At 34.4% G+C, this 27,577-nt stretch overlaps 3 protein-coding genes across 3 annotated transcripts; 2 read left to right on the top strand and 1 right to left on the bottom strand.

Annotated features, from left to right (window-relative positions):
- The first annotated feature begins 7,113 nt into the window (after positions 1-7,113).
- On the top strand, positions 7,114-12,904 carry LOC143554071 (DEAD-box ATP-dependent RNA helicase 37-like). Its single transcript, XM_077043926.1, has 7 exons — positions 7,114-7,196; positions 9,652-10,518; positions 10,632-10,715; positions 10,825-11,067; positions 11,140-11,307; positions 12,017-12,130; positions 12,217-12,904. The coding sequence occupies exons 2-7, from the start codon at positions 9,787-9,789 to the stop codon at positions 12,724-12,726; spliced, it is 1,851 nt and encodes a 616-aa protein (XP_076900041.1). The 5' UTR covers positions 7,114-7,196; positions 9,652-9,786; the 3' UTR covers positions 12,727-12,904.
- A 1,997-nt stretch (positions 12,905-14,901) lies between these two features.
- Positions 14,902-15,528, bottom strand: LOC143554065 (uncharacterized protein At5g39865-like). The gene has a single exon (XM_077043923.1). The coding sequence runs from the start codon at positions 15,526-15,528 to the stop codon at positions 14,902-14,904; it is 627 nt and encodes a 208-aa protein (XP_076900038.1).
- Positions 15,529-17,259: 1,731 nt separating this feature from the next.
- Positions 17,260-18,558, top strand: LOC143554064 (uncharacterized; the record flags this gene model as incomplete). The annotated part of the gene is made up of 2 exons (XM_077043922.1): positions 17,260-17,806; positions 18,368-18,558. Coding segments are annotated over 2 exons (738 nt in total), but the record flags the coding sequence as incomplete, so codon positions are not given.
- Positions 18,559-27,577: the final 9,019 nt, after the last annotated feature.

Below are 27,577 nucleotides of genomic sequence, written 5' to 3'. Positions count from 1 at the left end.
AAAAACGTTTAAATGAAAGTAAGTGCGGAAGCGTAAAACCTTAATTCAAAAGTTGCGTCACGCAGGACGACTTAAAACCAAATGTAAATGTTAAAATTAAGTTTGCAGAGTAAAGATGTTTTCAATTAATGCATGCTCCTAAACCGCGCGCCCGCCTCGGCTACCTGAGAATAACATACTAAAAGTGTCAACACAAGGTTGGTGAGTTCACAAGTAAAATAAGATAAATCGTTTAGCGTTTTGCGTAACCTCGTTACGACGTTTGAGTGTGTAACCACGTTACAGCGTTTAAGTGTTTTGCATTACCCCGTTACGACGTTTGAGTGTGTAACCACGTTACAGCGTTTAAGTGTTGCGTAACCCCGTTACGACGTTTGAGTGTGTAACCACGTTACAGCGTTTAAGTGTTGCGTAACCCCGTTACGGCGTTTGAGTGTGTAACCTCGTTACAGCGTTTAAGTGTTTTGAATTACCAGATAGTGTTATGTCAAATTATATATCGATAGGTAGCTAATCTATACAACAAGTATCGCTAAGTGGTTCGCAACCGAAGCTGACTGTTTATCAAGTGCCCGTCACCAGGTCCTCCAGACCATGGTAAGTGTTAGCCAAAATTACACCCACTCAACCTCCAGTTGAGCTTAGCGTCGGGTGGGGTTTGTCAAACCCAGTAGTACTACCCAAAAGTGACTCGCTATTCCAAATATTAACCGGTCCGATGTGTGGGACTTCAAATGTTACATGTGCCGCTTAGCCTTTACAAGTGATATATAATTTATAACAAAATCTTTCATATGCGTTTATCTCAGAAAATATGTTTATCGGAGTATGTTATCTCCCCCAAGTGAAAAACGTTTGAAAACAGTTTAAGAGTGGGGTAAGTGAACTCACTGTTTGCGAAGAATATCCGATCTAGATCACCAAGTGATGCGCGTCGTAGAAAACTCTCTAGCGTTCTAAAATAACAAAGAGATTTTCTAAGTATCGGAACGTTTAACGAGTCTCTAGACTCGGCACATAATACCTATGCACGTAACATGTTTCGTGTTTCGTTTGTGAATCGTGTGTGACTTAAACAAGTACAATTGTGATACGATACATGAGTGAGCAATTACTTTCGTGTCATGTATTAATAACATACTTATTAGCAATTATTCCCGTAAGGGCATTTTGGTCAACAAACAAAGACTAACTAACCATTATTCCCCATAAGGGCAATTTGGTCAATTCATGGCAATCAACTAGCAACTATTCCCCGCAAGGGTATTTTGGTCAAAATACAACAATTATATAAAAACTATCATTTTTCATGCATTCCTATACAACTCAGCAGCTAGTTTCGTTATGACAGAATTTCTACTTGAAAGATTGTGCTATTTCACCGATCATATCATCTCAATTAATTCACCAAAAATTACCACAGAAGCATACATATCTTAGGTTTCCAGAACATCTTTTATCTTATTTTTATTCCATATAGATTTCTCATAATGATCAAAACACTACAGAAAACTCATATCAGTCAGATTCATGCACATCAGAATGTTATTTGCAATTCCCGTTAAAAGAAAAATCCAATAAATGCAAGACCACTTGAGTTTGGTTCCTAACTCAGTGAGTCAACTTCCAGAAGTGGAACCAACCCAATTGGTCTCGTAGTTCATGAGATACAACATTTACAACATAACCTAACAGCAGGTCTAACAGCTCAGCTTTGCATCACGTTTTTGTAAAATCATAAAAGTATACTTCCACTTATCCAAAAATTACGAATTTATACTTCATAGAAACTAGACTCAACCTAGTTTATTGCAGTACCCACAATCTCAATCAATTTTCACGTTTACACTTCGTTACAGTCAGTTAAACATCGTATATACATTCTGTCCAGAATCTGTTCACATCAAAACTCAACAATTTAACAATCTATGAACTATCATGCATTCACATAACACTCTAGACTCCATAAACAATATCCATGCACATAAATTACACCCAATAAAACTAACAATTAAACATAGAGGATGCATAGAATAGTTGTTTATACCTTCCTAGCACCTTAATCTTCAATCAAACTTGAAAGATCTTGAGTGTGTGTGTGTGTATATTGATCTATCACAAGGAGAGGGGAGAGGGGATGGCTGGCCGATTTGGGGTTAGGGAAAAGGGATGGGAGTTAGGGTTTAGGTTTATCATGTATTTATAGACTAATATGTTGCACCTTGGCCCCTCAACTCCTAAGTATTACTTTTTCTAGAACATTCTATCATAACTTGCACCTTAAGTTATCATTAAGTATTTCCTTTTTCTAGAACATTCTATAATAACTTGCACATTAAGTTAACATTAAGTATTTCCTTTTTCTAGAACATTCTATCATAACTTGCACATTAAGTTAACATTAGGTATTTCCTTTTTCTAGAACATTCTATCATAACTTGCACATTAAATTAACATGACAATAATATTATCACATAACACATAATCCTAACACATAATTATCACATCATTAGTGTTTTAGTGTGTTTCATTTATTCATCAATCGTTTGCGTTTCGGTGCAAATCCCGAAAGACTACTACACATGTAGTAAGTGTTAAGCGTCATTTAAACCCTAGTTTAAATGTAATGAAGTTTGCGTTATAGATTCAATAAATCTAAAGTTTGAATTGACGGAGTTGCGTTAACGGAGTTAACCTGAAATTGACGATTGTCACAGAAAGTTTGAAGAAGTTTTGTGTTTCTTGAATTTGTTGTTAAAATTTATTATATTTGTTGACATATTTTTCCATTCGTGTGTAACACGGGCTATACCCTAGTTCATGTAGTATGACTTTATAACTTGTACTATGAAGTTATTATTTTTCCCAACTTTTAATTAGTTTACTTTGATGCATTTGACTTTTTTTTTTTTGAATTTTCTTAGCACCAAACATGTGTCAAAAGAATCTGATACAACTTTTATGGAACTTTTCAAATAAAGATGTTATTTCAGTACTTTAGTTATGTCTTTTGGTTGATTCCTTATGAAGTTGTGAGCAACTTAAATATACGAGGCTTGACTAAGGCACTAAGTTACCGAATCTTAGATAAGCATGAATATATCAAGTTTTATTTTATATAATAAATAATAAATATATAATTTCAAACTGCTGTTCTATATATATTTTATTAAAAGAAATCTTCTATTTATATAATCACAACTATAAATAAAGGCTTAAATCGAACACAAATAAAAATTTCGGCGTGAATCCTATGAAGCGAAGGGACAAGCCAAAAGTTAAATTTTTGTAAATAGAGTAAGAATTCAACGGTTTTAAATTTAAAGTTGTGAAATAAGTATTACGCTACTTTCATTTTGTTGTGGTATAATGATTATTACACTAAAAAAAATACTATATAATGTTGGTTATTTTGTCAGTTAAAAGTGTCACATAATACACCACTCTAATGCTTTGCATATTAAGCTCAATTTGCATGTTAAAATCCATTTTTATAATATCCCACTAGTATAAACAAAATAATTAGTAATAATTAGGGGTGACAATCTTGACCCAAACCCTTTCAAATGAGTCAATTTGAGTTATTTTATAAGTTAAATGAGTTGGTTTGGGTAAAAGGTTTTAAATAAATGAGTCAAAATGAGTCATTTGAAATTCCATTCTTTTATTTTCGGGTCAAAATGGGTCGACAAGTTCAAAGAAATGGGTCGATGTGGGTTAGTGTCCTAAGAAAATGTGACAGGTTTCGGATCGGAACGGGTTTTCGTACAAGACAGGTTTCGGCACGAAACGGGTTTCAGATCGGAACGGGTTCGGTTCAGGTTTCAAGTCAACACGAGTGTTCACCCGTGACATGTTGGGTTTTGATTTCTTTCTGGTCGATTCCGGACTCGTTTTTGTTCGTTTTTTCAGTTTTGTTTTTGTTCGGTTTGAATTCTTTTAGTTTCGTTTTGATTGATTTTTTCTATTTCGATTGATGTGGTCCGGTTTTGGCTTTTTGTTTCTTTGTTTCATTTTCGTCGATTCTTTCGGTTTCGGTTCGATTCTAGATGGTTTTTTATTTATGGAACGAGGACAACGTATGAAACATTTTAGTGCTTTTACTTTTTTTGTTTATAATTTATATTTTGAGTTATAATTTTTTTTTTATTATTTTTGAATATTTTTTTTGAGGGTTTTGATCTTAATAGAAAACCCCTAAAAAAATTCAAAAAAAATAATTAAAAAAATCATAACTTAAAATATAAGTAAAAAACGAAAAATCTAAAAAAACTAAAATGTTTCCGCCGTTATTCTCGTTCACAAAAAAAAAAAAAAAAACCGGTTTGACCCAAACCTATTTTGACCCAAACCAAAACAACCCTTTTTTTAATTGACTCATTTTGACCCAAACTCATTTTGACTCATACTTGTTTTGACCCATGACTCATTTCAACCCATGACTCGTTCGACCCAACCCAACCCAACCCATTTGCCACCTCTAGTAATAATAAACGACTCGAGCCGACCCATACTAAGCCTAAAATAAAAGTTTACTCATAAGAGAACTCAAAGTAGACTTAAAGTTTGAACCCAAACTCTCTTTATATTAATAAACTGAACTCGAGGTTAGACACACTCGACCTCAACTCAACTACTCAAGTGATCAACTACTCTAAGTGATTTTACCAATAACATGGTAAAAATATGTTAGTTGTATTTTTGGATCTATCTAACTTCACAATATAATGGTTAACACGTTCTCTATGTAAAAGTATTATTTATTTTCTTGATATTTCTCACTTGCTTATTTTTACTACTAATATAATAATAACAAGAACACGTAGACAATAATCTATATTTCAACCGGCACTAAAGAGAAACTAGAGATTTGTGTTGGAGAAACATGGTCTCAACTCTCAGGGTAGAATTTAATTTCAATCGGGTTTTACCATAGTGAGTCTTTAGACGACAGATTTTCCCTGGAACATGAGATTTTGGACCTATACAGTTGCGGACGAAAGCACCTGCCTTTTAACACTGAGTTACCTTGGGACGCTGTTCACGAGTCGAGTCATGGTGGGGTTTAAGCTTGAGCTCGAAATTAAATGAGGCAGCTTGCTTCGCGCTCGATCTTAAAGTTAAACGAGCCTAAGATTGAGCCAATGATCCGAACCATGATCTGAGCCGAGCTTGGGCAAAGTTCGGCTCGGCTACAAAAATAAGCAAGCTTGGCTCAGGTCGTTTCACATCAAGTTTCTTTAGCTAGTTTTATTCGAGCTTTTATCGAGAGAGCTACGAGCTTTGAGTCGCGAGCTTTTTGAAAAGCCATACAAAGCGAATAAAAGCTTGACTACCTACCCGAGCAGCACAAACCGGTTCGTTTTGGTCAACAAAAGTCAAAAACAACTTATGATCGGTTTTGGTTAAGGTTTTGACTTGTTTTTGCTCAGTTTGGTTAACCGGCTTGGAACTGATTTTGGTGAAGAAAATTATAAACCGGTTTTGAACATATGGTTTCAGTCAGCTCTAAACTGAATTATGTATAATCGGTTTTAAACCAGTTTGATTTAATTAACCGGTTTATTTGTCCACCAGTTAGTTAGACTTTTATTAGAGCATTCACAGCCCATTCCCTACCACATATATTTATATATATATATGTATGTCATACTAGTTTTTATCCCCCGTATTACGGGGGTGGTTTTTTAATGTTTGTTCTAATATTTATTTATTTTTTGAATTTATATTTTTTTATTATATGAAAGTTAATAATATACTTATGGATAATAAATTGTTTTACAAATAAATGATATGTTATAACCCGTAAAAGCTATATGGTTTTGATGAGACCCAAGACCCGTTTATTTTTTTTACTATAAAATTGGTTTTTTAATTAAAATAATATATATATATATATCTTTTTTTAAAATAAATAAGATGTTAATTTTTAGTATATCATATTTTATGAGATTTTACAACAATAATTTTGGTGAGAATAATTTTTAATTTAATGAGATGTTATAACCCGTTTAAGGAATATCTGGGTCTTGGTAAGACTCATACCCATTAATTCGGGTCAAATGCATGAGAAGCCTCCATTTAAAAATCAAGCAAATCTGGTGACTCCAAAAAAGGGGGGAGCGACCACATCGTGACACGTAGGATTTTTATGTTTTCGTTTATATATATTACTAGTTTTTCCCTCTATTACGGGGGTTGCTTTACATTATTCGTTTTTAATATTTATATACTTTTTTGAAGTTTAATTTTATTTATTGTAAGGAAATTTATAATATACTTAAAGTTTGATGATAAAAAGGTTTAAAAAAAAACTAAGATGTTATAACCCGGTTTAAAAGTTATCTGGGTTGGGTGAGACCCAAGACCCGCTTATTTTTTTACTATAAAATTGTTTCTTAATTATAAATAATATCTTTTAAAAAATAATCGTATAATAATTTTTAGTATATCCTATTTTATAGGATTTTCACATCAATAATTTAGTGAGAATAATTTTTAATTTAATGAGATGTTATAACCCGTTTAAGAAACATCTGGGTTGGTAAGTCCCATACATGTGAATTCGGGTCAAATGCACAAGAAGCCTCCATTTTAAAATCAAGCAAATCTGGTGACTCCTAAAAAATGGGAGCGACCACATCGCGACACATTGGATTTTTATGTTTTCGTTTATATATATTATAGATAATTACACTAAAAATCACTGTATTTTCTCTCTCCTGTTTAATTAAATAATACATTTTATACCTTTATCATTATAAATTCTCTCTCTTTCACTCACAACCACTTTTAAAAAATATTAAAATATTATACGGTATGAATAGTAAAACCCCAAATTTAACTTTCCCATATAACATTTTCTCTCTCCTCTACTTACAATCTCCAATAACCATAACCCATAATTTACAAAACCTCCTCAGATATATAGGGCTCTTAGTTGTGATTTAAGAAAGTAAGAAAATAATAAACACGTGGACAAAATAGAACCCTCAATGAAAAGAAGGAAAAAAAGTCGTGATAGTTTTGTATGCTGAATGCGCCCCCATTCACCCTTTTTATTAGGGTTTCTTTTCTTCTTCTTCTTCTTCTTCTAATTCTAACTTATTTCTCTTCTCCTTAATTTCTTTTCTTTTCATTTCTTCTACAGCTGCTGCTTCTTTACACTTTCCATCCATTTCTTCATATCATATCAGGTAACCTAATCAATCTCTTCAATAATCAGATCCTCTGTAGCTGCTGTATCTTATCACTCTGCATGTATATCGATTCAACTCCTCAACTTTATTCCTTTAATTTTACATCATATCTGTACGTTTTTAGATGAAATCTCCACCTGTTTTAGATGACTTGATTCTAGTGTTCGTTCAATCGGATTGCATTTACTGTTTACTAGCCTAGATTTGCTGGATGATTACTTGATTTTGCACCAGTTAATTGAGTTTTAGGTTAACGCATGATTTAATTTGTTTTTACGTGTATTGGACTGTCTGTACTTGTAGCTAGTTATTCATGCATTTGAATTGATTCGGCTGCCGTGATTTTAGATGAAATCTGTACCTTTGGCTGTTTAGATTTGCAGCATTTGAGATTATCTGATTCTAGTGTTTGATCAATCGGATTGAATTAACTGTTTTAGTAGCTTAGATTTGCTGGATGATTACTTGATTTTGCATGAGATGTTGAGTGTTTTAGGGAGCTAATTGTTCTGCATTTGAATAGCTTGAATTTGTTAATCATTCATAGTTTATTTATTTGTTTTTAGATGAAATTTATATGGTCTTTAGTGTTTCTGATCTGAAGGCCTGGTTGTAGTCTGTGTAGATAAGTGCATTTCATGCTTTTGAGATTCTAGTTTTTGTTCAATCGGATTGCATTTACTGCTTTTGTAGCTTAGATGTGCTGAATGGATGATTACTTGATTATGCACGAGATATTGAGTTTTTTTAGGTAAACGTGTATTCGGAGCTAATTGTTCTGCATTTGAATAGCTTGAATTAGTTCATCAGTAGTTATTCATTAAACCTGATCAGATGGCCAGGTTGTAGTCTGTGTAGATATGTGCAGTTTATGCATTTGAGATTCTAGTTTTTGTTCAATCGGATTGCACTTACTGTTTTTGTAGCTTAGATGTGCTGGATGATTACTTGATTTTGCATGAGATGTTAAGTTTTAGGTAAACATGTGATATCAGGTATATAATTTTATGTTATGTTTATTGTATTGTTTGTATTTGTAGCTAGTTATTATGCATTTGAGCCGATTGAATTTGTATTTCATCTGAAGTTTATTGCTTTGCTTTTAGATGAAATCTCTATGTTTATTAGTGTTCGTGATCTTAAGACTTGTTTATAGGCTGTTATTCATCATTCGGATTGCATTTGCTATTTTAGTGTAGTTTAAAGTATAAAGTTTGTTGCATGATTACTTGATTTTGCATGAGATATTGAGAGTTAGGTAAACGTGTGAAATATATTTTGACGGAAGAGGTAAAGCTATGTATTTCTTACATGCGTTTTCTTCTTCTTCATCAAATCAGATATGTTATTTGTATTGGATTCTCTGTATTTGGAGCTAATCATTATGCATTTAAATCGCTTGAACTTGCCCTTCATCAGAAGTTTATTGCTTTGCTTTTAGATGAAATCTGTTTTTATATTAGTGTTCCTGATCCGAAGACCTGTTTATAGTCTGTGCAGATATGCAGCTCATGTATTTGAGATTCTCTTATTCATCAGTTGGATTGCATTTACTATATTAGTGTATTTAAACAAGTTTTTTTTCGATGATTACTTGATTTTGCATGAGATACTGAGTTTTAGGTAAATGTGTGATATATAATTTAACGGATGAAGTAAAGCTATGTATTTTTAACCTACTTCTTCAAGTCTGGTACGCAGTTTGTTGTTGTGTGTATTTGATTGTCTGTATTCAGAGCTAATCATTCTGATTTCTGCATTCGGATCGCTTGAACTTGTTCATTACCAGTAGTTTATTGCTTTGCTTTTTAAATAAAATCTGTATGTATATTAGTTTTTCTGATCTGAAGATCTGTTTATACTTTATAGTTCGTGTAGATATGCAGTTCATGCATTTGTGGTTCTTTTATTCATCAATCGGATTGCATTTACTATTTTAGCGTAGTTTAAACTTTTGAGTTTGTTCGAAGATTACTTGATTTGCCTGAGAAATTGAGTTTTAGGTAAATGTGTGATCTATAATTTGACGAAAGATATAAAACTTCGTGTTTTTACTTGCTTCATGAAATCAGGTTTGTAATGTGTTCTTATGTGAATTGGATTCTTTGTATTAGGAGCTAGTCATTCTCCATATATAGGTTTAAACGCTTGAACTCTTTATCAGAAGTTTACTGCTTTGATTTTTGGTGAAGGCTGTATGGTTTTGTGTTCTTGATCCAAAGCCTGTTTGTAGTCTGTGCATTCACAGTTCATGTATTTGAGATTCTAGCATTCATCCAGTTGGATTGCATTTTCTGTTTTAGTAGTTTGAATTTGTTGGATGATATCTTGATTTGCATGAGATATTGAATTTTAGGTAAACACATGATGTGTAATTTTGTTGTTAGAGATAAAGCTTTATATTGTTACGTTCCTGATTTTTTGGCTCTTGTTTCTTGTTTTATCTTTTCAGGGATTGATCTTTTGGCTAGGAGGTTAATTTTTGTATCCAATTGGTGTTTTGAGCAATCTGAAACAACATATTTGGCATTTCTTAAGAATTGGAGATATTGATTTTGGGTAAGGTTGAGGCTATATTATATACGTCATGAGTACTTCTTGGGCAGACGTTGTAGAAAGTGCAGCTTCCGGATCTGATAATTACGAAAATACCCCTTCAGCGGCTCCTGCTAAGCCCGCTTACGTGCCACCTCATCTTCGTAACAAACCACCTGCATCTCAGCAAGCTCCTGCTATATCCAATGGTAGCCTACCACCTATGAATGATAGGTTAGGACAAAGTGGTCAGACAAGTGGCTCACGGTGGGGTGCACCTAAGTCAGATTATGGTAGACCAGGGTACGGTACTGGTGGTGGTCGAGGCGGTGGTGGTTGGGGAAGTCGAGGTGGTAGAGATTTTGAACCCAACCCATTTGGTAATGATGAAATAGAAGCTGTTGAGGAAACTAAAACTGAACAAGAAAATAATGGCATCAATTTTGATGCTTATGAGGATATTCCTGTGGAAACGACCGGGGAAAACGTACCGCCACCTGTTAATACGTTTGCAGAAATTGATTTGGGAGATGCTTTGAATCTAAACATTAGGAGATGCAAATATGTTAAGCCAACACCTGTTCAACGTTACACAATTCCCATTTCGTTAGCGGGCCGAGATTTGATGGCGTGTGCTCAAACTGGTTCGGGGAAAACAGCTGCGTTTTGCTTTCCTATTATCAGTGGGATTATGAGACAACCACCTATGCAAAAGCCACGTGGCACTAGGACTGTTTTCCCTCTTGCACTTATTCTATCTCCTACTAGAGAGCTCTCGAGTCAGGTTTGATTTACAATTTATCATTTATGGGTCATGACTAACATTGTTAAGTTTTATTCATATATAATGTTGACATATTTTTATATAGAAGGCTGATGATGTTGTGTCACATGCAGATACATGCAGAAGCTCGAAAGTTTGCTTATCAGACAGGTGTCAAGGTGGTGGTCGTTTATGGTGGAGCACCGATTAATCAACAGGTAATTTATATTGAAAACTGATCATATTATATATATCATTTTCTTAAACTATGATATCATCAATCATTGATTTTGATCTTGAATTTAATGGCATATGATGCGTGGTCAGCTAAGGGAACTGGAGAGAGGAGTTGACATTCTTGTGGCAACTCCCGGAAGATTGGTTGACCTATTGGAAAGGGCAAAAGTGTCATTACAAATGATAAAATATCTAGCGCTCGATGAAGCCGATCGTATGCTCGATATGGGATTCGAACCTCAAATTAGAAAGATTGTGGAGCAAACCGATATGCCGCCTCGGGGCGAAAGACAAACGATGTTGTTTAGTGCCACATTTCCTCGTGAAATTCAGGTTCTTCACCATCATCAATAATTCAATTTGTTAAATAAATATTTTTTTTCATGACTTTTGTTTGTTGTGTAGAGATTGGCGTCTGATTTTCTTTCTAATTACATATTTCTAACGGTCGGACGAGTTGGTTCAAGTACTGATTTGATTGTTCAAAGAGTAGAGTTTGTTCAAGAAAGCGATAAAAGAAGCCATCTTATGGATCTTCTTCATGCTCAAAGGGATGCGGGATCTAATGGAAAGGTAACATGAAGTAATTAAACACATATTATATATAGGCTTGTAAGCGAACTGAACACTTAGTGAACAATTTGCGAACCATTCCACTGGAAGTTTGTTCATTTGGTGAACATGGACAGAAATTTTTGTTCATTTAGTTAAACGAAAGAACATGAACGCACATGTCTCGTTGGTTCATGTATGCTCGTGAACGTTTGTTTATTTAAATTCTTTATGTTCGTTTGGTTACAGTCGTTCATGTAAGTTCGTTTATGTTCAGTAGTTTCCGTTTGTTTAGAGTTCATTAATATATTTTATCTAAAATTTCTGGCCCATTACAACTAAGTGTAGTTTTTGTAACTTTTTAGTCCCAAGTCCCAACACATTACATTTAAATAGTTTTAGCTCAGCTATGACCGTTCATCTATGGTTGGTTAGTTATGTTTGTTCTTGAACTGTTCATTTATCATTTATACAAAAACAAACAAAAAGGAACATGAACATGTAAATTTTCTTAACGAACGGCCTTGAACATGAAAACCCCATTTGTTTAGTTCATGTTCTGTTTGTTCGGGTAAAGTTAAACAAATGAACCCGTAAATGCTTCGTTCGTGTTCGTTCGGTTTGTTTACAAGCTTAATTATATATAATTCTAGATTCATATAAATGCACATTAAACATTTAACACATAATAATATATGATTACAACTTACCTAAATTTAAATATTTGCAGCAACCTCTTACATTAGTATTTGTTGAGACCAAGAAGGGAGCTGATTCACTTGAACATTGGCTTTACAGTAACGGGTTTCCCGCAACAACAATTCACGGTGACAGATCACAACCCGTAAGTCAAATATGCTATTCCACATGGTCAACTCTGCCTGTATGACTTCTATAAAAAGTCACATATTGTTTTTGAAATCTATGCAGGAAAGAGAACAAGCACTGAGATCATTTAAAAGCGGAAACACTCCGATACTGGTTGCAACAGATGTGGCGGCTCGTGGTCTCGATATCCCTCATGTTTCTCACGTGGTCAACTTTGACCTTCCTAATGATATTGACGACTATGTGCACCGGATAGGACGAACGGGCCGGGCTGGGAAAACGGGCTTGGCTACTGCTTTCTTTAACGAGAATAATATGTCGTTAGCAAAAGGCTTAGCTGATTTAATCCACGAAGCTAATCAAGAAGTACCCGCGTGGCTTACTCGCTATGCCAGTCGACCTTTGTATGGTGGCGGTAAGAATAGACGGTCAGGTGGGCGGTTTGGTGGCCGTGACTTTAGAAAGGAAGGCTCGTATGGTGGTGGTGGATATGGTGGTGGCGGTTATGGCGGTGGTGGCTATGGAGGTGGCGGCTATGGTGGTGGTGGTGGTGGATATGGTGGTGGCGGCGGCTATAGTGGCGGTGGTGGTGTACCGAGTGCTTGGGACTAGTTAAACTGGATTCTAAAATAAATGTACCGATTGATATTTGATCGGTATGTTTATCATTTTTCGCATAGATTTAAGGATTATAATTAATGTGTTGACATGTGTTTTGGTTTGGTAATATAAGTATATGGGTTTACCCATTTTTGTCTGAAGTTAATTATATTTCTAATGTTTAAGTTTGATATCAGTTGGATTGGTAAGATGATGAATACAATGATTGAAATGCTTTATTTTTATTTTTCTATTTATACTGGTTACTCTCTTCATTTTTTACTGGATATTATATAAGGATATATGTGCTAGTTCCACTAACGAAGCTAACTTCAAGAATGTCGTGATGATATTCGTTATCACCGGTTCTCAAATCACAATGAACCTTTTCATTTATTTTTTTGAAGAATTCCATGAATCATAAGCTGTGACATTCGTCACCGACAATTGTCTAGTTGTGACATTTGTATCATTCACTAATAAGCATCAACTAATAGAACATTTAATGATGAGGGTTGACACGAACTTCGTACAACTTGAAAACACGTCATTGTAATCTCTGACTCTAGGAGTAACGTCGAAAACAAAATGTGAAATAAATTTTAAGTGTCATTCGGCTATTAGTCTTTGCTTTATTAAGCAATTATGATTGAGAATTAGTTTTTTTTCCACCAATATTAGCCCCAAAGATGCGACATGGCTTATTTTTTAGGCTGTTCTTAAAATCATTGTGAAGATGTGCAGTGGCGGATCCAGGAATTTTTTTTAGGTGGTTCCCTCTTAATTTATAAGGTGGTTCCTACGCGTCTTCTATATATCCGTACACTATTATTTCGAAACTCGGGTGGTTCCGGGGAACCACCCGTTTGTATGCTGGATCCGCCAATGAAGATGTGATGCGATAAACTCGCTGCTCAAAGATGTCAACATGTTATCTCATTCATTTCATATGTCAATGTTTATTAGTGTAAACTAGGAAGGTCATTCAGTAAGGTTGATCCGTCAAATAGTTATTTTGGTAATTTTTTACTATTTTAAATGAATGTTTATTGCTAAGACTTAGGACATGCATAATAACTAAGGAGAACTAACTATTAATGAGTAAAATGTTTCTCAAGTTTTAAAGCTATAAGTGGTTATGTCAGTGGTGGATCAAAAAGTTTAACTCAGTGGAGGCAGAAAGTAATCGATAAAAATAAACTACATAAAAATGAAAATACATACTTCATTAAATATTACGTCGCAAAATACCTATTACAATTTTCCTCTACGTGATTTCATCTTTTGGAAATGGTCAATTATAACTTAATTCGTAACTATTTCGAATACTTTTTTTTCGATGCTACAAATTACACAAGCTTCATATTGAAAATTGCACACAATATCATCAACTTCAACGAATAAAAACTTAGAAAACAAGTCATACCAAATGAAAGCCGTCATTGTTTTAATCTCATTTAAACCCTCACCAAACTCTTGGATTAGCATATCGACATTCTGTTAGAACAATTAAAATATAATAAAAAAAAACTTTTGAAAAAATATATTTATATACTAATGTTACTTGCTGATATTGTATCTTTGTCTCTTAGATGTACCTCTGTCATTGATATAACTTTCTTTTGGAACAACATTCACTAAAAAACACTCAAATATCATAAATAAAAAGATAAAATGAACATATTTATAATAAATTAAAACTTCTTTAAGTGTTTTACAAATAGTTAACATGAACAGTTTTCTTCGTTTAATCGAGCATTAGGTTTTTGTTCTCGTTTCTTTTAATCAATCATTAACAAGCCGGAATACACGTGGGCTGGGCTTTTAAATCTTGTTCTTTGGGTTAAAACATGAAAGATTGTAGAGCATAAGGGCCTAATAAAAAAGAAAGGGGGTCTAAATTTGTTTTTAACCAAAATTACCCGATAATAAAGACAGAATTACAAATTTTGTCCTTTAAAAAAAGCCAAATTACGGTTCGTGTCCTTTGTTAAGTTTCCTTGCAGGCGGTGTACTTTAAACATTTTTTTCCTACACGTTATGTCCTTTACGCTAACTGGGTTAGAAAAACTCAGTTAAGTATGACATGTGCCAGACATGTGATGGGCATAATTGTAATTTTAGTGTATCTTTAAATTAAAAAAAAAGAAAATATATATAATCCCCTCATTTCTCTCTTCTTTCTCTCTAAGCCACCACCATCACCATAAACTCTGGCCACCATAAACTCCGGCCACCGCAAACGATCCCTATCACCGGAACCCGACCCATCGATCGAAGAATCTCCGGCGTTATTTCCCGTCCCAATAACCCCACCAATCCAACGACACTAACACAAGGGACACCTAACCAAACCAACCCACCTTTCTCACTGTAACACTTACGACTCCCCCTGCACTCATCACACATAATAAACCTAAAGTCACCACAAACCTCACAAACTCCGGCAGCCACCGCCTGCAACCGCTCAACAAACTTCTTCAACTCACCTGTCTCATGCAACTGCCTCACCTCCTCTGCTCCGCCTATATACTCACCACCGATAAAAACCCTAGGTAACTCCAATTTTGACTGGTCAACGTCCACGTCACCAGACTCTGACATGAGGTTTTGTAACTCGTGTAGGAACCTCGAGTCCATTGACAGGTCTCGTTCGTCGATTGAGATACGGAAGCCGCGTAGGATTGATTTGACTGTACGGCAGGCTTCGAAGGTTGACCGGACGATCCGGAGGCTGGTTGTGTATATCACTACTCGCTTTTCGGCTCCTGGAATTGATATAACGCCATCGGATTGAGCCACCGCCACCATCATCTCCGTTTTCGGCCATCTTTCATTGCCACCACATTCATCGTTTCCGGCAACCACAACTATCCCCCGCCACCATCTGCAAGTTCATGTCTCTCTCTCTCTCTACTTGTTTCCTTTTTCCAAATCCGGCTGGGAAAGATCATCCGTCCAGTCTCCTTTCTCTCTCTCACCAGATCTGAAATATAATCGTTCAATTGATGTTTGCTTGAAACACGCCGAAAGATAAATAGTGGGGGCGAAAACAAAAATTAGATCTAAAAATTAATTTGCTCAGATTTAAAATCGAATGAATTAGGAGATATAGTGTGGGTAAGTACAGGTTTCAGGTGGTTTTGTTGTGTCGGAGGTGGTGGCCGACGATTTTTAGCTGATGCTGTAATGGTCGAATTGAGTGAAGAAGGGAGGGCGAGAGACAGGAAGTTGCAGATGGTGGCTGGAGGAGATGATGGCTGAATATTGGTGGTGGTCACCGGAAAAAATGGTGGTCGGATAATGGTGGGTTGAGTGGGGGAAGGATGATGCAACAATAGGAAAGGGAGATTAAAGAAACATAGGGAAAGAGGAAGAAGAAGTTGCAGGGTAGACGAAAAGACAAAAATGCCCTCACATGCGCCTCACGTGAGGGCATTTAACTGAGTTTTTCTAACCCAGTTAGCGTAAAGGACATAACGTGTAGAAAAAATAAGTTTAAAGTACACCGCCTGTAAGGAAACTTAGAAAAGGACACGAACCGTAATTTGGCTTTTTTTAAAGGACAAAATTTGTAATTCTGTCAATAATGAATTCTATTAAGTACACCATCTCATAAGCATCTGAGTGGGATAACTTCCGTCCGCCACTGGGTTATGCTACAAACTTGATGGGTCAAAATGTAACTTACCGAATCCATATTTGAAGATAATAATAATAATGATGATAATATCCTGAAACTCAAACGCTGACTGTTTCCTACGGCGGTGCTACGGTGGAGCTGCAGTGGTAATATGTTTACTCTGAAATTTGTAATTCTGAATGAGTAGTTGTTAATTTTAGGGCTTTCTGTGATGAAATGACGACGTCGTTTTAATTATCTTACTTTAATTTTATTGATTATTGAAACCTGTTGTTTAGAAGCTCAATTACTATATTCATAAACTCTAATTACAAGTTTTGTTGTTTACCGTTTACAAATACCTTGATGCCATGGGTTTGTACGGTTCGCTTTGGGCTAAAACTGAACCAACAACCCAAGCTTTGCCTTTCGAATTTTTTGAAAACTGTTCGGTTTCAGTTTTTAGGTTTTTGTTTTGTGTTCAGTTTGGTTTTGCTATTTGAGCTTGAAGCTTTTGGGCTGAAAAAAAAAACTGGCCCAACATCGTTTCGTTAATTAATAACTAGTTGATTATTATATATTTGAATTACATATTTGATTAAATTCTTATACATTACTTACAATAAAAGGTAAAAATCTACAAACTCAGTTCGCTTGTTTTTTTGAATTTAATTGAATGCAAAACCAAAATTGAACCATAAGTTCTGTTTTTACAAAAATATAAAACCAAACTGTTTTTGATTCGGTTGTGGATCAGTTCTTTCGGTTTCATGTACCCCAAGTTGATGAAATCTTCATAATAAGTTGCTTCAATACTTTATGATTAGAGATTAATTAGCATTTGTTTATTTTGACAATATTATCAGATTATTGTGAAATGCCATCACCATTGTGTTGATATCTCTCGCGCGTCATTATGAATTCGATATCTTCACCATCTTCCCTCTCATGCCTTCCATCACTTTCCCATAACCCTAAGCCTTATAAACAATTATCACAATTCTCTTTCAACAATAACCGGCTTTCGTCGCTTTCATTTCAATCCACTTAAATCAACCAAAGGAACCGTTTCCGTCATCAACTTTGAGGATTTTGTGGAGAAAGATTGGTCATTTCTTGATGCAGATGATATAAACTCTGATCAACTTTATAAACAAAATGTTGATAAAATAATATCTGCTGGGAAAGTTGGAGAAGATTCAAAGGTTCTGATTTCAACCGGTTCCGAAGGGTTTGTTGACCGAGTGGTGGAAACGTGTTCTTGCAAGCAGTTGCTTGTTGTTCATGATTCTTTGTTTGCGTTAGCGTGCATTAAAGAGAAGTATGATAAGGTTAAATGTTGGCAAGGAGAGTTGCTCTATGTTCCTGATAAGTGGGCCCCATTTGATGTTGTGTTTCTTTACTTTCTTCCCGGCTTATCGTTTGACCTCGGTCAAATCTTTGGTGCTCTTTCAAAGGTCTGCTCGCAAGGTACGCTTTATATTATGAATATTGTTCTTTTCTCATTAGTTTTAGTATTGCATTATGAGTCAAATGAGTGAATTTCAGCTTAGAATTTGATACGAGTTCTTGAAGTTTTTAAGAAAAATATGATCACAACTTGATAAGAGTAATTATCTAAAGCCGAAAAGAACTCCGGTTCTCTTGGTACTTGGAATTTTAAGTATGAAATTAGTGGTTTTGACCTTTAAAAATGGGTGGAGTCAGGAGTTCCATCTGAAATGGGTCAAATCGACAAATTTAGCTTAAAAGGGTAGGGGTCAAAGAGGATAAAGAGGCTAAACTATGTCTATATATAAACTTTTTAATTCCTTTATTAAAAGATTTCAATTTGAATTGTCACAATATTGGTTTTGGAATCATAATTAACTCCTTTAACTATATTTAACAATTGGACAAAAAAGTGTTAGCGGGTCAACCTATTTCAATCCGAGAATACCCTGTTTAAGCCCTTACACGCTAACCTTGACTATTTTGACATGTGAGCTTTGAAGTGGTTGTTTAATTGAGTTTGACCGTGTCGTTGGGCAGGTGCAAGAATTGTGATAAGTCATCCAAAAGGACGAGAAATGCTTGAGAAGCAGAAATTAGAGTACTCAGATGTTATAGTTTCCGACTTGCCTGATAAACCGACGTTAGAGAGTGTTGCGTCTCAGCATTCGTTTGCAATGGTTGACTTTGTTCAAAACGGTTTGGGACTAGGAACCGGAACCGGTTCCTAACCGGTTCCTATATTCAAAACCACATTTTAAACCGGTTCCAGGCTCGAACCGGTTAGGGAACCGAACCGGTTCTCCCACCCTCGGACCCCTAACCTATCTAACCGGTTCTTACCGGTTCCTAACCCGGTTCCTGTACCGTAACCGGTCAAAAAACGGCCAAAAAAACGGTTAGGAACCGGTTCCGGTTCCAGAACCGGTTCCGGTTCGGTTCCGGTTCGGTTCCGGTTCCTACCCGCCCCCACTCAGAAATGCAAGAACCGGTCACGAATCATCGGGTTGAATCAGATAGGGTCCGGTTCCTACAAAAAACGGGTAGGAACCGGTTCGGGTCCACCGGTTCGGTTCCAAGAACCGGTTTTGTTGATCATCTCTAGCGTGCATCAGTGTCCATTGACGAGCAGTTGCTTCATACAAGGATTTGCCTGTTCTGTACAAGAGATAGAATGACTTCAGGATTCATAATGCCGTTAGGATTCGGGTTGGTCAACATAGAGCAAATGTACGGCAACACCCGCAAAACACACGACACACAATTTAACTATGAAACTTGAGGGTTTTACAATCATGGTTGCAATCGCTAGGTGGGCGGTGGGGTTGTAAGGATAACTAATCAAAACTAACTGAATTAGGGATTTTATATATAATAACTTTACAAACTTATTAATCAGATTGAATAAGTAAGTATATTTATTCAAATACTTGAATGACCGACAGATTCTGAACAAAATTTAGATCGCCTAGCGATTTTTTGGTGATTTTAACAAACACCAGTTAAAACAAACAAAACAAAATGAAGGAAAAAAGCAAATAAGAAATTAACCTTGGAGACTGTGTGTATCGGAGACCATTTTTAATAGAGGATTTCTGGACATGTGTTACCATTGGCGTCAATGTTTGGGTGAAAGGTTTTAGTCTTAAATGTAACCTGAAGAAGATCACAACTAGGGCTGTTCACGAGTTGAGCCGAACTGATCGAACGTTTGCTCGTTGCTTGGCTCGTTTCTAACTGAACCGAATGGCTGAAATTCGAACCAAGCGAAAACCGAAACGAGCCAAAATCGAATCGAGCATTTTTCGATCGAACATTGAGCGATTTCGAGCATTATTCATTTCTTTTTCACTTTAAAATTTTCATTTTCTAAAATAAACAAATTTGAATGTTGTAAATAATATATTTTATAAATAAATTCGTAGTTTTAGACAAACATGTAAGATATTTTAAATTTTTATTAAAAATAAGTTTGAAGTGAGATATAATGATGATGTAAACAAACTTTTATTATTCTAAAAACTTGAATCAAACAAATAAAACAATAAAGTTGACGGAATATGAAAAATTTACATGAGTAAAAATAATTGTAAGCTTATATTTATGTGTTTTGTCTATATATTTATATATTTTTCATATATAACTAATTATATATAAAATAAATTAAAAATATTCGAGCCGAACCGAACCGAGCAGGCCTTTGCTCGTAGCTTGGCTCGTTTACAAATCGAATTGAGCAAAACGGCTAGTTTTCAATCGAGCGAAAAAACGAGCGAGCATTTTACGAGCAATTTCCGAGCGAGCGGCGAGCGAGTTCGAGCGACGAGCGGTTTAGACGGCCCTAATCACAACAAGGGGTACGTGGCAAATGGGTTGGGCTGGGTCGAAATGGTCATGGGTCGAAATGGATCAATTAAAAAAAGGGGTGTTTTGGCTATTGTATTCTATAGTATAGCATAGTCGGCGAATTTTCTCTTATGAGTTATGACCCACTTTCTTAAATTATATATACAAGTGGAGTAATATTGTAATTACTCTATGACGTAATTTGGGGAAAGTAAATATGGGGCTGTCACACATGCAAGCTTGCATGTGAAACTCTTCAAAACTACGTCGTTTTGTCCAAATGAACATCAAAACTATTTTGTTTTAATTAAAAATAATTAAAGATTATATTCCACAAATATATTATTACCTAAATTAGTTGATACTATTTCCTAAATGATCTCGTCTTCCTCAATTCAAACATGCACCCACTTTCATATCTTTTTATGCAAATTCATCGCTGGCCTTCTCCAAGTAACCTTCTAATAGTGGTTTTCATATTTTCTTTTAGAGAATTTTCTTCAAAAGTCTTCACATATGTAATTATAATATTAATTAATAAAATCATATGCAAGTTCATATTTTTATATTGGGGGCGGTGAGTACATCATTGCATATGTACTTGAATTCAATTTTTTGTTTTGGCCATACACATAGTTGATTATTACTTCGTATAAAATGTGAAGTTACAAAGAAAAAACATATGTACTCCAATATATGTAAACTATTGATGCCAGATTACGAGATGATTTCATCATGGTGTAAATAGGTGTAAGTTTGAAAATGAGGAACAAAGATGAGATAACTTAGGAAATAGTTTTATAAAATATAACTTTTAAGTATATTGGATTAAAACGACGTAGTTTCGGAGAGTTTCGTATGCAAGTTTGCATGTGTGACAACCCCATATTCACTTTCCCCATTACATAATTACTCTGCTTGTATATATAATTACTCTACTTGATTCACACGTTAATTTCATTTCTACGTTAACTTTCCCTTTCATACATATAGAAGGCTGATGATGTTGTGTTTCATGCAGATACGTGCGGAAGCTCGCAAATTATTTGCTTATACTGAAAACTAAACTGACATTATATTATTTAATTTATGATATCATCAATCATTAGTTTTGATATTGAAATTATGGCATATGATGTACATTAATTCTTGTGGCAACCCCTGGACTGGAAGAGTGGAAGATTTGTTGACTTATTGGCATTGAAAGAAGAAAGTCAGAAACGGTAGTTGCGGACGGGTATGTTTAGAGGTGCTCGTATTGGTCAAGATGGTTTTTCTTTGTCATTATGTGGTATGTGGTGTTAATGGGGGAATTGTCTCAAGAGAATATGAATGCTATTATTGTACTAGTTACTACAAAAGGTCCTATTTTGAAGCGGGCCAGATATTATGTTACAAGTGTAACCGCTTCCCTTGATTAAAAGCGGTTTTTAACATAAACCCTAAACATAGAACAAAGACAGTTATGTGCCACTCCTCCAAAGAGAACCCTAGACGAAGAAACTTCTAAGGGCTATGAGATCCAAACATCCGAATTATTGGGTACTTTGATTATTTGTTTCTTCAGATCCCCTTAGTGTTATTCGGTATCAATTAATTTGATTATTTTAGATTTGTACATTAAACATGGATTGCAACTTGAGTTAGGTTTTTATGGGTAGTTACTGAGGATTGAGCAGGTAGATCAATTTGTTGTTTGCATATAATTACACATACGGCGCCTAAATCGGCTGGTTTACTACTGGATTTGGGATGATTTTGCTTGTTTGGGGATAATGTTATGATTTTGTAGGTTTAATTGCAAGTGTATCTAATTAGTCTTTTAGGTTATGTGATGTTGAGTAGACTAAGTTTTTGTACCTTAAGAGTGCCCATTGTTAAATGGACCTTATATCCTTAATTAGGATAATCTAAAATAGTCGGTATGCATTTGTAGCCAAATTTAACATATGGGGAAGAGGCAGGGTGGCATGGTGTAGGATTTAAAGTTTAAACTCAATTAAATAAAAGATTTTTAATTACTTTGTTTTATCTAGAATCTATAGAATTATAGAAGTGAAGATTCTAGTTCTCTTGATTTAGAGTTACCAACAGGTGCACTCATATTTGTTGTTTGATAGTTTTATTCAGTACTCAATTTACAATTGTTTGACTTTGTTGGAAGGTGTATAAGTTTTAACTATATTCATTACTTCTGTTTGTAAGAAATGGTACTGAATTTACAATTGTTTTAAGTTTTAACTATAACATTAGCCATTTCATGTCATTTAAAGCGTAATTCGTCTATTATCAGTATGAACACCTATTCTAAAAAGTGGTCTGATTTGCCTTTTTCTAGATAATGATCTAAATGTATTGTACTGTGGTTTTGGTAAATCTTCTTGTAGTTGAAGATAAACACCACCAAAGCAATATGCAAGATTGACATGCGAAGGGAAAATTTTTGAAATTTGAAAAGTATATCGGATTTCATGATTTTATCAGTACAAATTGCAGAATGTTGTTAAAATAAAAGGGGCTGTTAATAAACTAAAGCTGAATTTAAATTTCAGGATCTATTCTAGTTGGCGCTCCAAGTATTCAAGATTTTGCTCCACACATCTCTATTTTATATATCGGATCATTTGCAAAGACCATAACAACTTGGAGATGATCCCATTGCCTACCATAAATCACTAAGGCAAGCTGTTCTTTCATCATAATATATAAACAATTTATGGTTCTTTTTCACTAAAACATGATAAAGTGAAAACTTATAGTATTGTTTGTTTTGCATTAAGATTGAACTGACACCTACGTTTGTTTGGTCAAAACCATAGTTATCAAATGCGATAAGCGCTCGAAAGTGTTGAGGCTGGGTCTAGCGCCCAGACGATAAGCGCAAAAAAAGCGCCCGATTTTAAAAAAAAAGCGCACATTCAAAAAACAAAAAAGTTAACTTAAATAGAACATCTTATGAAGAACAAATACGTTCATTCTTCAAATAGTTTATGAAAACAACCAAAAACAAAAAACAAAGAACAAAAAGTGCATAGTAAAGAAAGAAATCCGAAAATAGGGAAATAAGAACAAAACTAATCTGTAATTCTTAGTTTCTTGATTATTTGGGTGATATAATATTGATTATGGAATCCCTTAAATAGTGGAGTGTTAAGGGACTCATAGAGAATATAAAATTATTAAAGAGAATTTAATACGCATGGGAGGTTTGGGAAAATAACACTGCGCATTAAATATCTGCCCCATGCTAGTCGCACTTAATGCGCCTGGCGCTTTAAATGCGCTTAAGCGCAAAAAGCGCCCGCTTTTAATAACTATGGTCAAAACTATAGTTACCTAAAACACGGACCGGGTACGCAGTTCGCTAGAGGTGACATATTCAGTACGGACTGTCATATAGATAAAACTATGGGTCTATATGGACTTTTAATTTAAGTATATAGGTCATTTTAGGTTAAGTATAAGAAACTGTAAAATGAGGTCCAGTACGAGTTCCAGGCGATTGAAATTGCGATTTGGTCCGTATATTCATAATTTCAATTCGGTTTGTCTTCGTATAGGTACAATGTGCCAGGCGATTGAAATCGCGATTCGGAACAAATTGGTATGATAGCGTATTCGTTTAGGTGCTTTTTGTATCAATACGAAAATCGTGGCTTGTTGAGCGATTTAGTTAAATATGGTCAAAACCACAATAAACTAAAGTAATCAGTTTTCAATTTTCAATTACAGTAAATGTTTAAGATTGTTTGGTAAAAACCACAATGAATATTTCGCGTAATGGGCTTGTGTTAGTTTGGGTCGGATTCGGTATGAAAAGTATAAAGGTTCGGGTTTTTGTTTCGGGGTTGTTTACGGGTTTTTCTACTAGTCGGCTTGTTCGGGTTATTTTGTTGACGTTTTTCGGGTTCTTAGATATTAGATTGTGGTTTGTTCGGGTTATTCTAACATTATTTGTTTGTCATTTAGATTTAGCAAGAATCGGGATTTGCTACGCTCACGAAGATCGACGATATGATAGTGAGAATAATGCCCACGTCAAATTAGATCCATGTATTTGGATGTTGTTGAATGCGTATAATTTGTATAAGTTTCGTATTGTTGAATAATATTTGTATACTTTTGGTCGGAAAATTTGTATAGTTTTGATAACTAAAATAGCAAGTTTTGTATCATTTTGTTATTATAGTAAAATAGCAAGTTTTGTATCATTTTGTTATTATAGTAAAATAGCAGGTTTTGGTTACTAATATAGCAGCTTTTATTTTATAATAAAATAACCTTTTATTTGTAATGTAATGTTTGAAGCGGTGGTGCTGATGAAACCGCTTTAAACATAGGACCGCTTTTAATTAAATTTACAACTTTGGAACCGCTTTAAAGGAAACAATGAATTTGTTAATAGCGATGCCCTTAAAAGCGGTTGGATACCGCTTCAACAAGAGAAAAAAGCGCTTCTAACAGGGTATGTTTGTAGTAGTTACAAAATTCGAGTTTGATTGGAGTGGAAGTTCCTAACAATTTTGACACGCTTGTTTGAAATTTGAAATTTATATGTTTGGTTCCCAGTATAATATCTAAAAAGGTAGTTTTTTTTAACGACAACTTTGATCATTAACAGGCCAACAACCTACCATACTATTTCTATTTCTTCAGTACGAAATTATGGGTGTGAGGCTGACATGTCCCCAAAAGAAAGCTCGTACATCAGTCCTGGCAAGATTGTTAGGATTTTTAATAATGAAAGTAGGAAATCATAAAAATTAATCAAAAGTTAGCAAATTTCCTGTATATATATGTGTGTATAAAACAATATTGTGTGAAAAATTTTGAATTACGTGCACTATTTCTAATTATTTTGTACTTAGTTACAAGTTAATTATGATGTAATATATGTTAGATATTTAAATTTAATGTTTTAGATTATACGTGACGCTACGTTTACTTAAATGTCATGTCATTATTTCAAACTTGATAAAACAAAATTTAAAGGGTTATATGTGTGGGTAGAAGTACTCCCAAGTCTTCTCTAATGATATTGCATTGGTAGGTCACATGTAAGTCTTTTTATTCGTTTTAATCTTTTATGAAATAAAAAGAGACAACGATTGTCATTTCTTACCCAATGTTCGAGGGGTGACTAACAATTTTAAAGGCTTAAACCATTAATGAAAACTTCGGGACCATTTTCCAAATTTCATTGTTTATGCAGACTTGATTGACATTTGACAATAATAAGTTTTTTTTTGTTTATTTTTTCTTTATGAAACACATGTAATAGACTAATAGTACATTAATTAGTGAATTAGCTTCTTGTTTCTAATTATGCATGATTAACTATCAACTTCATAGCATTAGGGTCGAACCCGCCCTTTCCCGATCTACCGCTGAATTATGCTTGGTTTTGAATTGGCCGGGAACTCAGCGGCGCGGATGCAGCCCACAGAGAGGGACATAAACGAATAATTAAAAATGTTAATAACAGTAAAACATTAGTACATGACCCTAACAAGACGAACATAAATGAACCTAACCGGACGCACGTAAACAGATAAATAACATATTACCGAACGTTCACGAACATTGTCTCTGTTTGTTTTTGTTCATTAAGCTTACATAATAGATATTTTTTTTATACATGTTCATTCATTTATTAAACGAACAAAGGTAAATGTACTTGGCCAAAAGTTTGATGGTATTGTAATAATATAACGGATGAATGATTGAATTGATTGGTAAAGTATTTAGTATGAGTTTCAGAAGCCATAAATGCCTGTACAATAACCGTTATTTGGTAAAGTATTTATATTTGATCCAAACCCAATGCAAAGGTGAATGTGAGTATGTTAAGTTTACGTTTAATTTGAGTTATTAGTATGCCTATTTTAGTATAATAGATGGGTTAGGGGTCACTGTAAAGTGTTAAGAATTATAATAAAGCAGAGAAAGAGTCGATCTTAGTTGAGATCATATTTCATGTCATGTTCTTGGCAGTTGGCCCTGATTTCCAGTTTAGCATTATTACATCATCTCTTTTTTACGCATCGATCCACCACCAAACAACCCTTATATATCCTTCTCCAAAGCAAAAGGATTAGGAAATATATTTGTTAGCGGAACTTAATTCATCCAGCCAAACATCCATCTAGAAACGAACTTTCAAACCATTCTCCACCTCACCTTTAATCAACTATAGAAAAAGAGAACTGATATGTACAGGTAAATAATGTCTTTATAATACAATAATATAAGTCTAGTTGTTTAATTTTACGGTTAACGTATAAGTTGTGGTTTTAACCGTTTAGACTATCTACAACCTAACCTAACCCTCAGGCCCTTAGCCAAATAACATCCTAATAACATATATTTAGTGTTTTAATATTATTTTCATCGTTCATAGGTCCATAAAAACGTGCATTATAAGTGTACCTTATGATTATAACAGACATACACTTTGGATGCCCGTTGTTAGTTTCCCCACATCGTCTTACTTATTTTAAAGGGTTTTACTTTCTGCTTTTAATATAAAATCAGTAAGTGTTCATGTTTGTGGAATTCTAAGTTTTAATTTAAAGTGTGTGTATGATGCGTAAGATAGGATAGAGATCATACCGATGCCTCGTGAGTGTTTATGGACTGCGGAACCTTCAAGGGAACCTAAGAATACTTCCACAAATGTTTGGTTCGGTGTCAAGAGCATGAAATCTCTTAGAATTATGAGAAATGAATGTGTGATTATAAAATTTGAACAAATTCATAATTTAACAAACTATGTAGATCTAATTATCAATGCCAATTATATCAAAACTAAACTCAAAATACCTAATCTACTTATCAAGAACATTACTGCATATTTCAAAAACAATCAACATTACAAGAGTTTGTAAAGATAAAACAAACTCGAGTTGAGTTATCACTTTTTTGTTATGAAAAATAATTGTTTTTGATTTGTAATAGTGATGTTTTGTGAAGCTGTTTTCGAATATCTAATATCAAATGTTGTATGTGTTCTCTTGTAGCTATGCAATAAAGAAGAAAGATGAGATTGAGAGAGTTGCTAAGGCAAATCATTAAGTTTTACGATGTTGTTTCAGTTTGGATCTCGTGAATGAACAATTGTTTGAGAAAAACGGGTTTAGCATGGATTTTGGTTTAGCATTTTTGTTCTTTTTTTGTGGTGCATTTTGTTTTTATTCTTGGTATGGATGTTTTAATCGAACACTATATATGTTGGTATGTTTTGACCATACAATAGAGTATTCTCAATTTATTCTTCAAATTAAAAGTGGTTGTAAGAGTAAAAAAGAAAAAAAATGTTACTGTTTATGGTTAAATTTGAAGAAACACACTGTTCTCCTCTATAATTTTTTTAATGATTTTTGAAAGTGGTAGTGAGTGAATGAG

This window comes from Bidens hawaiensis, unplaced genomic scaffold (assembly GCF_021521415.1).
Source record: "Bidens hawaiensis isolate Kalapana, Puna unplaced genomic scaffold, B.hawaiensis_p1.1 tig00017490_1, whole genome shotgun sequence".
In the NCBI taxonomy this organism is placed as follows: Eukaryota; Viridiplantae; Streptophyta; class Magnoliopsida; order Asterales; family Asteraceae; genus Bidens; species Bidens hawaiensis.
The sequence above is the reverse complement of the archived record's forward strand: the minus strand, read 5'-3'. Positions and strand labels throughout refer to the sequence as shown.